At 34.9% G+C, this 13,745-nt stretch overlaps 1 protein-coding gene across 2 annotated transcripts in view; it reads left to right on the top strand.

Moving 5' to 3' along the window:
* Positions 1 to 13,745, top strand: part of LOC142324165 (multiple inositol polyphosphate phosphatase 1-like) — an 87,946-nt gene that overhangs the window by 42,775 nt on the left and 31,426 nt on the right. For both annotated transcript variants that reach the window (XM_075364893.1, XM_075364892.1), the window contains one exon: positions 8,960 to 9,110. In XM_075364893.1, coding sequence (XP_075221008.1) covers positions 8,960 to 9,110 — 151 coding nt within the window. The remainder of the gene's footprint in view (positions 1 to 8,959; positions 9,111 to 13,745) is intronic.

Raw genomic sequence — 13,745 nt, 5'->3', positions numbered from 1 at the left:
GTACAAGACTACACTTCATTTACAATCATCCTCATTCATCCTCTGAAGAAATATCTAAACGGTAGTTACCGGAGGCTAAACAGGAAAAAAAAGGTATCCTGGCCGTGTTGTACCAAATCGTAAAGTATTTATTAGAATTTTTAATAATCTTTGTGAGAACGGTACACTTCCCAACGCTCATATTTCATCTACAAGCAAATCACGCTAATGAAGATGAAAACATTCAGCAGATGGTTCAACGTAGTCCGGCATCGAGGACACGATTAATTGCAACACGGCTCAATATTTCACAAAGTAGAGTATGGAGAACGTTAAATAATAATGGATTGCATCCTTTTCATATTCAGAAAGTTCAATATCTCCAGCCTGGTAACTACGCCAGCCGGCTGCAGTTTTGTCAACGGGTTAATAGGAATCGACATTTAATTCTGTTTATACTATTTTCAGATGAAGCTACTTTCACTCGTAACGGAATAAACAACACACCGAATGCGCATCGATGGTCTGAATAAAACCCGCATGCTACAGTGGAAAAAAATTTCCAGCAACGATTTTCAGTGAATGTTTGGTGCGGTAAAATAATGACCAATTAATTGGTCCTTTCATACTACAACATCGTGTGACAGAGAAATTATCTGGAATTTTTACGTAATGAAATTATTATATTGCTGGAAAATATCCTCTTAGCAAAACGAATTGAAATGTATTACCGACTTGATGGAGCTCCTAAATATTTCACTAATGAATTAAGGTCTTTTTGTTGATGAAAAGTTTGCTGGTAGATGGATATGAAGTGGAGAACAGGTTAATTGGCCACCGAGATCCTCAGAGCTCACTCCGTTGGATTATTGTCTGTAGGGATAGATGGTTGAAAAATGAGGTTTACAAGCAAAATGTAAAACACAAGCGATGAACTGAATTCAATTCTTATGGTTATTGAGCTGGGAAATTGAAAAAAATAGTTCCCAGAACTGTATCTCTTTTAGTTTCTAAGATATACCATGTAAAACGCCAAAAATAACGTGAATATATATATGTACAGGACCATTCAGAAGTATAGGGCAATACTTTGACAACTCATTCTAGAGGCTGAAAATAGAAATGAAGTTCATATAAATATAGACCCGAAAAAAACGATTCGTCAGGGAGTTATACAGGGTGAAAGATTTCGCCCGAGTTTCAGTTCCACCGGGTAAATTAAGGCTTTCTGAAATTTTGTGAAGGTTAATTAAGGGGCAAATTCAACTGTTTCTTATGGGTTTTGAGCTGGGAAATCGAAAAAAATAGGTCCCAGAACTGTATATTTCTTAGTTTCTAAGATATACCATGTAAAACGCCAAAAATAGGGTAAAAAAACATATTTTTTACCTCTGACCTACAATAAATCATATATATATATATGTATAATACTTTTTCAAAATAAAATATATCTAACAACCTAGTCAGTTATGCCTAGAAACATTGTGGTAATAATTTGTTGTTTGCGATTGATCGAGTAGTTCTTTTTTTGTTTATCACGAACAAACAAAAACGCTCTCTGTTATTCTTATTTTTCTTTATATAATAATAGTATAGATGTAAAAACATATGATAATAAATTATATACTGAACCTATAATATTATAATTAAGAAATCTTAAGTATAGTGGTGTATTGAGTTAAATAAACGTGTGTTGTTCTGATGATTTTATTGTATAATAAATTTTGCATGGTTAAATAGCCTAATTATTTTCGAATGTATGTTCATTTATGACAGATATCAGTGAACGCACGCACCCGCACACACACACACACACATATACATACATACATACACACAGAGAGAGAGAGAGGGAAGAAGACACACATGCACACACACATATATATACATACATACACAGAGAGAGGGAAGAAGACACACACACAGAGAGAGAGAGGGTGAGAGAGAATGAGAAAGAGAGACAAGAAGAGTAAGAGAGATATAGCGAGAGGGAGAGAATCACTATTTCAGTCGAAAATAATACTTTCACACACATACACAGAGAGAGAGAGAGAGAGGGAGGAAGAGAAGAGAGAGATAGTGAGTGGAAGAGAATCACTATTTCAGTCGGAACATAATACACACACACACACACACACACTCACAGAGTAACACAGAGAGAGAAAGAGACACAGAGAGAGAGAGAGAGAGCGAGTGATAGATAGTGTGTGTGACAGTGTCACTGTTTCAGTCGAAACATAACACCCACACACATATACATACATACAGAGAGAGAGAGAGAGAGAGAGAGGGAAGAAGACACACACACACACAGAGAGAGAGAGAGAGAGAGAGAGAGAAAGAGGGAGAGAGAATGAGAGAGAGAGAGAGACAAGAAGAGTAAGAGAGAGATAGTGAGTGGAAGAGAATCACTATTTCAGTCGAAACATATACTTACCCATACACACACACACACACACACTCAGACACATATACACACATACATACACACACACAGAGAGAGAGAGAGCGAGGGAGTGAGTGAGAAGAGAGAGAGAGAGTGTGACAAGAAGACTAAGAGAGAGATAGTGTGAGGGAGAGAGAGGGAGTGAGTGAGAAGAGAGAGAGAGAGAGTGACAAGAAGACTAAGAGAGAGATAGTGGGAGGGAGAGAATCACTATTTCAGTTGAAACATATACCCACCCATACACACACACACACACACACACATATACACACATACATACACACAGAGAGAGAGAGAGTGAGAGAGAGGGAGAGGGTGAGTGACAAGAAGACTAAGAGAGAGATAGCGTGAGGGAGAGAATCACTATTTCAGTCGAAACATATACCCACCCACACACATACACACACACACACACACACACACACATATACACACATGCATACACACACACAGAGAGAGAGAGGGAGAGTGACAAGAAGACTAAGAGAGAGATAGCGTGAGGGAGAGAATCATTATTTCAGTCGAAACAACACACACACACACACATATACATACACAGAGAGAGAGGGAATAAGACATACACACACACACACAGAGAGAGAGAGGGACCGAGGGAGAGAGTGAGAAGAGAGAGGGAGGGATGACAAGAAGAGTAAGAGAGAGTTAGTGAGTGGGAGAGAGTCACTATTTCAGTCGAAACATAATACCCATACACACACATAAACACAAACACACTATATATATATATGTACACAGAGAGAGAGAGAGAGGGTTGAGAAAGGGAAAGACAGAAAGAGTGAGAGACAGTCACTATTTCAGTTGAACATAATACCCATACATACACACACACACACACACATTATATATATATATATATATATATACAAGGAATGTATTATATATAGAAAATTATGCTATTAATTAAAATATAAAAAAAAGCAAACATAGATTGTTATATAAACTCTTTTATTTCTTCTTATCTTTTACATTTTAATTATTCAGCTGAAATAGTATGTCAAGTAAACAAATCTTCATTTCTGATTATAAAATGTAATGAAGTGTGAATAGTTAAATGGCTTAATAGTTTTTTTTTTTTGTTTTTCTTTGTCTGTTCCATTTACGATAGTAATCGAAAAACATATTCGAACTTTCGCTGTTTAAATGTTTATTTAAATCACTTTGAATTTATAATCAAGCATGAATAGATTTATCGGTAATTTCATATCTTATTTGATTTATGTATATTTAATACCATTATAAATATTTATATATACACACACACACATATATATATATATATAATACATATATATATAATTATATATGTATTATATATATATAATTATACAGGCTTATCATAAAAGAATGGTGCGGTTTTGAACGTGGTTTAAATTAAAACAGAATTACTTACAGTATATGTTTTTTTTTTGTCTTCAGTCATTTGACTGGTTTGATGCAGCTCTCCAAGATTCCATATCTAGTGCTAGTCGTTTCACTTCGATATGCCCCCTACATCTTACATCCCTAACAATTTCTTTTACATATTCCAAACGTGGGCTGCCTACACAATTTTTTCCTTCTACCTGTCCTTCCAATATTAAAGCTACTATTCCAGGATGCCTTAGTATGTGGCCTATAAGTCTGTCTCTTCTTTTAACTATATTTTTCCAAATGCTTCTTTCTTCATCTCTTTGCCGCAATACCTCTTTGTTTGTCACTTTATCCACCCATCTGAATTTTAACATTCTCCTATAGCACCGCATTTCAAAGGCTTCTAATCTTTTCTTCTCAGATACTCCGATCGTCCAAGTTTCTCTTCCATATAAAGCGACACTACAAACATATACTTTCAAAAATCTTTTCCTGACATTTAAATTAATTTTTGATGTAAACAAATTATATTTCTTACTGAAGGCTCTTCGCCTTCGCTTGTACAAATTTTTATTAAATGTGGATCATTTTATTCCAGTATACGTTATCGAATGCCTTTTCTAAGTCTATAAACGCTTGGTTTGTTTTTCTTTAATCTTCCTTCTACTATTAATCTGAGGCCTAAAATTGCTTCCCTTGTCCCTATACTTTTCCTGAAACCAAATTAGTCTTCTCCTAACACTTCTTCCACTCTCCTCTCAATTCTTCTGTATAGAATTCTAGTTAAGATTTTTGATGCGTGACTAGTTAAACTAATTGTTCTGTATTCTTCACATTTATCTGCCTCTGCTTTCTTTGGTATCATGACTATAACACTTTTTTTGAAGTCTGACGGAAATTCCCCTTTTTCATAAATATTACGCACCAGTTTGTATAATCTATCAGTCGCTTCCTCACCTGCACTGCGCAGTAATTCTACAGGTATTCCAGGAGCCTTTCTGCCATTTAAATCTTTTAATGCTCTCTTAAATTCAAATCTCAGTATTGTTTCTCCCATTTCATCCTCCTCTTCTTCCTCTATAACACCATTTTCTAATTCATTTCCTCCGTATAACTCTTCAATATATTCCACTCATCTATTGACTTTACCTTTCGTATTATATATTGGTGTACCATCTTTGTTTAACACATTATTAGATTTTAATTTATGTATCCCAAAATTTTCCTTAACTTTCCTGTATGCTCCTTCCTGCTGTATATATGTATATAATTATATATAATACATATATAATTATATATGTATTATATATATATAATTATACAGGGTTATCATAAAAGAATGGTGCGGTTTTGAACATGGTTTAAATTAAAACAGAATTACTTACAGTTTATGTTTTTTATTTTTCTAATTTGTCGTCTCAAACATTTTTTTACACAATTAATAAATTTCAATATGTGCGCCCTTAGTCGCTCGACAAATGTCCAAACGATACTCAACTTTTCTCCAAACATTAGTTAACATTTCTTCGTTAACGGTTGTCACTGCTTCATTAATCCTGTTTTTTAAGCGGTTTAGGTCGCGAATTTATTTGTATATAAACAACGCTTTTGATGTACCTCCACAAGAAAAAATCGCAAGGTGTCAAGTCTCGACTCCTTGGAGGCCAAAGTACGGGTTCTTACCGGCCTATCCATCAATCTCCAAATTTTTCTCTTCAAAGCGTCCGTGACCGATGCATTGAACTGCGGGGGAACACCGTTTTGTTGGAAATGAAGTCTATGAATGTTTTCCAGTTCATCCGGCTGAGGAAAGCATGTTTTCCAGTTCATCCGGCTGAGGAAAGCAATAATCTGTTAACATATCAAGATACACATCACCATTAATTGTTTTTTCAGCAAAGAAGAACGGCCCTATTACACGATTTTTCATCGCACCACACCAAACATTAACTTTAGGCGAATCGCGTTGTTTCTCGATAACTGCGTGTGGGTTTTCAGAGCCCCATATTCGTGAATTGTATTTGTCAACAACACATCAATTCACATGGAATGTAGCTTCGTTTGTAAAAATTATATCATCTAAAAATGATTCGCTTTCACTTATTCTGTCCAGCATCTCAACAGCGAAATTGTAACGTTTTACACCATCGGGTTTCAATTCCTGCAGTATCTGGATTTTATAAGCGTGTAATTTCAGTTTTTTATGTAAAACTTTGTGAACTGTTGATTTTGGAATACCTAATTCGACGCTTCGACGGGGGATGGACTTCCCAGGACTTCTAATTGCCGATCGTCAAATTAGTTCAACCGTTTCGTCTGGTACATTTGGTCTCCCGGTTGTTTCTGTTTCTTAACCGATCCGGTTTCTTCGAATCTTTTGAACCGACGCGTTATGTTATTTTTGTGTGGTGGATCTCTTCCGAATTCATTTCGAAACGCACGTTGAACTAAAATTACGGATTTTAATTCAAGTATCAACAAAACACACTTTGCTTTGTCTTCATCCGAGAACATATTAACTCACTAAACTCACCGCAACAACAATACATGAACTGACGTTGTGGTTACAACTACTGATAACCAAACTTTTGGGTTGGAGGCTTGCAGGGATACCAGTATAACATCTAGAAATTTCCCTACAATCTTCCTATGAATTACTGAAACCGCACCATTCTTTTATGATAACCCTTAACCCTGTGTATATATATATATATATATATATATATACAGGGCGTTTCATAATGTTGTTCGGAATTTCAAAAATTCATTAACAAAAAGGCAGCTCAAAAACAATAAGAAACAATTGAATTTGCCCTTTAATTTACCTTCGCAGAATTTCAGAAGCCTTAATTTTTACCCGGAGGAACTGAAACTCGGGCGAAATCTTTCACCCTGTATAACTTGCTAACGAACCGTTTTCGGACCTATGTTTATATGAACTTTTTTTCTTATTTTTAGCCTGTAGAATGAGTTGTCAAAGTATTGCCTGCCCTATCCTCCTGAATCACTCTGTGTGTATATATATATATAAAAGATTACTGTTCATTACTTTACCTGTTTTACAGTTCAAATTTTAGGGTGACTAGCCTCAAAAGTATTGCGTACGGAGGTTCCTGGTTCGAATCCCGGTCAGGCATGGCATATTTTCATACTCTATCATTTTTCACCGGGCTAATAACCATCATCGTTGAAGTCGGTTCTTTCATAACAGTTTACTTAAATTTATTAGTGGCTTAATATACAGATATACAATATTATTTTATTATATTTGCTACCAGGAAAATGTATGTAAGCGTTTAATAGAATTATTACAAATCGTTTTGAAAAAAATTTGTTTTTTTGGTCTTCGGGCATTTCACTGGTTTGATGCAGCTCTCCAAGATTGCCTATCTAGTGCTAGTCGTTTCATTTCAGTATACCCTCTACATCCTACAACCCTAACAATTTGTTTTACATATTCCAAACGTGGCCTACCTACACAATTTTTTCCTTCTATCTGTCCTTCCAATATTAAAGCGACTATTCCAGGATGCCTTAGTATGTGGCCTATAAGTCTGTCTCTTCTTTAACTATATTTTTCCAAATGCTTCTTTCTTCATCTATTTACCGCAATACCTCTTCATTTGTCACTTTATCCACCCATCTGATTTTTAGCATTCTCCTATAGCACCACATTTCAAAAGCTTCTAATCTTTTCTTCTCAGATACTCCAATCGTCCAAGTTTCATTTCCATATAAAGCGACGCTCCAAACATACACTTTCAAAAATCTTTTCCTGACATTTAAATTAATTTTTGATGTAAAAAAATTATATTTCTGACTGAAGGTTCGTTTTGCTTATGCTATTCGGCATTTTATATCACTCCTGCTTCGTCCATCTTTAGTAATTCTACTTCCCAAATAACAAAATTCTTCTACCTCCATAATCTTTTCTCCTCCTATTTTCACATTCAGTCGTCCATCTTTGTTATTTCTACTACATTTCATTACTTTCGTTTTGTTCTTGTTTATTTTCATGCGATAGTTCTTGCGTAGGACTTCATCTATGCCGTTCATTGTTTCTTCTAAATCCTTTTTACTCTCGGCTAGAATTACTATATCATCGGCAAATCGTAGAATCTTTATCTTTTCACCTTGTACGGTTACTCCGAATCTAAATTGTTCTTTAACATCATTAACTACTAGTTCCATGTAATGATTAAAAAGTAACGATGATAGGGAACATCCTTGTCGGACTCCCTTTCTTATTACGGCTTCATTCTTATGTTCTTCAATTATTACTGTTCCTGTACATGTTTGCAATTTTTCTTCTATCTCTGTATTTGAACCCTAATTTTTTTAAAATGCTGAACATTTTATTCCAGTCTACGTTATCGAATGCCTTTTCTAGGTCTATAAACGCCAAGTATGTCGGTTTGTTTTTCTTTAATCTTCCTTCTAATATTAATCTGAGGCCTAAGATTGCTTCCCTTGTCCCTATACTTTTCCTGAAACCAAATTGGTCTTCTCCTAACACTTCTTCCGCTCTCCTCTCAATTCTTCTATATATAATTCTAGTTAAGATTTTTGATGCATGACTAGTTAAACTAATTGTTCTGTATTCTTCACATTTATCTTTGGTATCATGAATATTACACTTTTTTTGAAGTCTGACGGAAATTCCCCTTTTTCATAAATATTACACACCAGTTTGTATAATCTATCAATCGCTTCCTCATTTGCACTGTGCAGTAATTCTACAGATATTCCGTCTATTCCAGGAGCCTTTCTGCCATTCAAATTTTTAATGCTCTCTTAAATTCAGATCTCAGTATTGTTCCACCCGTTTCATCCTCCTCAACTTCCTCTTCTTCCTCTATAACACCATTTTCTAATTCATTTCCTCCGTATAACTCTTCAATATATTCCACCCATCTATCGACTTTACCTTTCGTATTATATATTGGTGTACCATCTTTGTTTAACACATTATTAGATTTTAATTTATGTACCCCAAAAATTTTCCTTAACTTTCCTGTATGCTCCGTCTATTTTACCAATGTTCATTTCTCTTTCCACTTCTAATAACTTTTCTTTAATCCACTCTTCTTTTGCTAGTTTGCTAAAGAAAAATATGGAGTAATAAAAAAAAAATGTTTAATTTAGATTTTTATTCTTTTTCAGTTTTACAAGCTTTGTAACAAGTGGAGGAAAACAGTCAGTAAAAATCCTCTTTCGGTTGTCGAACAAAAGCAATTTATGAAGTCTGACGAAATGCAAGTAATTGTCGAGAAAGTTTCTAAACGTATCGGAGTACAACGTCCACTTTTATTTGGTAATTTGTTAATTTATTTTTATCATTATTATAGTTTATGTGGTATCAGATTTCGTACGGTTATTTGTACCAAAGTTGTACATAGGTTTCCGATTTACTTCTTCAAAGGAAAATTTAGCATCAGTATTAGTAAATTAAACCTGGCTTTTGACGTCTCTCTTTCCGCATTGATTTTAGTTTTTAAAATTATGCGTTTTAATTTAGAAGCAATTTAATCTTATTACATGGTTTCCACGGACAGGAAAAGTCAGGAATTTTTAGAAAAAAACAACAAGAATAGTCAGGTAAAATTACACAAAATTTCAGATGTGGCTTTTATATTAACAAAACTCTTCTTGTGGAGAATTTGCTTGAAGAGACAATATTCAAAAGTTTTTATGATGCAATTGTAGATATTGGGGGGGCGAGGAGAATGTTTTTCATTAACAAAAGAAATGCTCCCTGCAGTGAGACGATCGAAAAGACGACAACATGAATATTGTCTTTTAGAAAAAAGAAAAACTTCTCTCAAGAAGAACAAATTAGTAGATAGATGCTTGAAAAGGAAGATACGAACAGAAATTAAAAAAAAAAGGGAATAAGAAATGAAAAAATTGAGAGCTAAAATCGTGGCAAAAGAATTAACAGATAACCAACAAAATTAAACTTTTAGAAAAGGACAAACCGTTAGGTTATTAAAGAAAAGTTGCCTTACGTTTTGTACATAACATTCATATGTAATGAAATTTGATTCACGTATGTAACTTTGATGACCATAATTTGGTGATAATGAAATGTAGATTGGGGTTTAAAAACCTGAAGAAAAGGTGTCAGATGAATCGGTGGAATTTAGAGAAGCTTGAGGAATAGGAGGTAAAGAAGATTTTTGAGGCGGACATCGCAAGAGGTCTGAGTAAAAAAGAAAGGTAGAAAATGTAGAAGAAGAATGGGAGAATGATAAAAAGGAAATTCTTAGATCAGCAGAAGCGAACTTAGGCGGAATAAAGAGAACTGGTAGAAAACCTTGGGTTTCAGACGATATATTGCAGCTGACGGATGAACGTAGAAAATATAAGAATGCTAGTGATGAAGAAAGTAAAAGGAACTATCGGCAATTAAGAAATGCTATAAACAGGAAGTGCAAACTGGCGAAAGAAGAGTGGATTAAAGAAAAGTGTTCAGAAGTGAAAAGAGAAATGACCATTGGCAAAATAGACGGAGCATACAGGAAAGTTAAGGAAAATTTTGGGGTACATAAATTAAAATCTAATAATGTGTTATGTTAAACAAAGATGGTACACCAATATATAATACGAAAGGTAAAGTCAATAGATGAGTGGAATATATTGAAGAGTTATACGGAGGAAATGAATTAGAAAATGGTGTTATAGAGGAAGAAGAGGAAGTTGAGGAGGATGAAATGGGAGAAACAATACTGAGATTTGAATTTAAGAGAGCATTAAAAGATTTAAATTGCAGAAAGGCTCCTGGAATAGATGGAATACCTGTAGAATTACTGCGCAGTGCAGGTGAGGAAGCGATGGATAGATTATACAAACTGGTGTGTAATATTTATGAAAAAGGGGAAATTCCGTCAGACTTCAAAAAAAGTGTTATAGTCATGATACCAAAGAAAGCAGAGGCAGATAAATGTGAAGCATACAGAACAATTAGTTTAACTAGTCATGCATCAAAAATCTTAACTAGAATTCTATACACGAGAATTGAGAGGAGAGTGGAGGAAGAGTTAGGAGAAGACCAATTTGGTTTCAGGAAAAGTATAGGGACAAGGGAAGCAAGTTTAGGCCTAAGATTAATAGTAGAAGGAAGATTAAAGAAAAACAAACCAACATACTTGGCGTTTATAGACTTATAACGTATACTGGAATAAAATGATGCACATTTAATAAAAATTTGCACAAGCGAAGGCGAAGAGCCTTCAGTAAGAAATATAATTTGTTTACATTAAAATTAATTTAAATGTCAGGAAAAGATTTTTGAAAGTATATGTCTGGACTGTCGCTTTATATGGAAGTGAAACTTGGACGATCAGAGTATCTGAGAAGAAAAGATTAGAAGCTTTTGAAATGCGGTGCTATAGGAGAATGTTAAAAATCAGATGGGTGGATAAAGTGACAAATGAAGAGGTATTCATCATGAAGAAGAGGTATCTCATCATGAAGAAGAGAAGATCATTATGAAGAGGTATCTGTTCATGGAATCTTGGAGAGCTGCATCAAACCAGTCAAATCACTGAAGACAAAAAAAAATTTTTTTGATGACAATACAATGCTACAGTGTCGGCATTTTGATATGACAAGCCCCCACGCACTACCCCTACGCTAAATTCATGCATTTATTTGAAAATTTTCATCCTCATGAACTATCGTATGAAAATGGTTGAAATTTGGTACTCGTATGCAACTTCGATGTGTAAAAATAAATGTTTTTACTTTTTTTTAGTCTTAAAAAAAAATACTAAAAAGTTACAAAAATATATTTGATTACATATAAAAAATTATTTCTTAAAAAAGCGTTTAACTAATATTAAAATTAATAAAAAAAAGGAAAAAAATTAAAAAAACCCTCTCAAAAGTAAAAAAATAAGAATTAAATCAAATTGACAATTTTAAACAAAAAAAAATATAATAGAGTTATGCGAGATACATACACACATACGTCATGCCGAAACTAGTCAAAATGGATTTAGGGATAATGAAAATGGATATTTCCATTTTCATTATCCCTTTAAAGGAAGTATTAAAAAGTAAAGGAAGTAAAAATCAGAATTTCTTCCATGGTATTACCCCTATTTCCCACCCCCGCATGGTTCCAATTTTGGGCGTTTACGAACTCGACGGAGATTTTGGGACGATTTATTTTTAAGATACCATTTGATAGTGATCGATGCAAAATTACGGCGGTTATCGTGTCATCAAGAAAGTGAAATATCTATAAATGTTTCAACTGACCGTGATTTTGGGGTCTAGGGAATGTGAAACGCGAAGATATGTTGAAATTTTCTACCCATTATTAATTTTCATGGTACCCATTATAAAAAACCGAATAGAAGTGTTCCATGTTAATGTTCATCTGTATGCGCATACGCGTGGGATTCTCTCCCTCTCTCTCTCTCTGTGTGTGTGTAGTGTGCGTATACATGCATTTCTGTCCTCTCACACACTCTTTCTCTGTGTATGTGTGTGTGTGTGTGTGTGTGTGTGTGTGTGTGTGTGTGTGTGTGTGTGTGTATATCTGTCATTCTCTCTCTGTCTGTGTGAATGTATCTCAGTCACCCTCTCTCCCTCGGTCTCTCTCTCTCTGTGTGTGGGTATGTGTGTATATATATCTCTGTCATTCTCTCTATCTGTCTGTGTGTGAGTGTATCTTAGTCTCTCCCTCGGTCTCTATTTGTGTGTGTGTGTATATCTCTCTTTCTGTGTATGAGCACACCTCTCTATCCGTCTGTCTCTTGCTCCCTCTCTGTCTGTCTGTGTGAGTGCATCTCAGTCACTCTCTCTCTCTCTCTCTCTCTCTCTCTCTCTGTCTCTGTCTCTCTGTGTGTATATGTGCTTCTCTATCTGTCTGTCGCTCCCTCTCTGTCTATGTATTGTGGTTGTGGGTGGTATGTGTGTATATATCTGTCTTTCTCTCTCTCTGTCTGTCTGTCTCTCTCACTCTCTCTCTCTCACTCTCTCTCTCTCTCTCTCTCTCTCTGTGTGTGTATATCTGTCATTCTCTCTGTCTGTGTGAGTGTCTCTCTCTCTCTCTGTGTGTGTGTGTGTGTGTGTGTGTGTATATCTGTCATTCTCTCTGTCTGTGTGAGTGTCTCTCTCTCTCTCTCTCTCTATGTGTGGGTGTGTGTGTGTATATCTCTATCATTCTCTCTCTTTCTTTCTCTCTCTCTATACACCACCAATGATATGTCGTTGAAAAGATCTCGAGGAAGGCTTCTACTGCAGTTAAGAAAAGTTCAAAATCAAAATTTTTTTCGACTCTTTTGGTCCAGTTGATTGCAATTAAAAAGGGAGGTGCACAACTAGATGTTACAACAGTCCAAAATCCAAAATTTCAACATTCTATGGCTAATCGTTTTCGAGTTATGCAAGATATACCTACGTACGTACATACAGACCATCATGCCAAAAATTGGATAATGGGATGGTCAAAATGGATATCTCTGTTGAAATCTGAAAACCGAATTTTTTTCACTATCACAATACTTCCTTTACTTTGTACAAAGAAGGAAAAACTAATTACAGATCTAAAAATTATTTTAGAAACACATAAATTTACTGAAACGTAGAAAATGATGTAGCGTAGTTGTTATATCCTTTGCAATGTGGAGGACCATAAAACCTTCTGTGGTAGAGGTTTTAGAGCGAGTATGAACTGTAGATGCGTAGGTGATGAATTAAAACCACGCCTTGTTACTTATTGAATTGGTATTTAATTTCTTGTCGTCTTGACATTTCTATAACATATAATTGAACATCTAGCATATAACGTAACACATAAAATTGAACTTTATAACATATAAGTATAAAATAAACGTTCATCCGAACATTAGTATGCGTGTCCATCCGGACTGAATGTACAACACGACCGCTCTGGGTCACAGTGGAATGGAATGTAATGAAAGTTGGTGGAAGTTTA

This window comes from Lycorma delicatula, chromosome 4 (genome assembly GCF_047948215.1).
Source record: "Lycorma delicatula isolate Av1 chromosome 4, ASM4794821v1, whole genome shotgun sequence".
Taxonomy (NCBI): Eukaryota; Metazoa; Arthropoda; class Insecta; order Hemiptera; family Fulgoridae; genus Lycorma; species Lycorma delicatula.
This window is presented reverse-complemented; position numbering and strand designations above follow the sequence as displayed.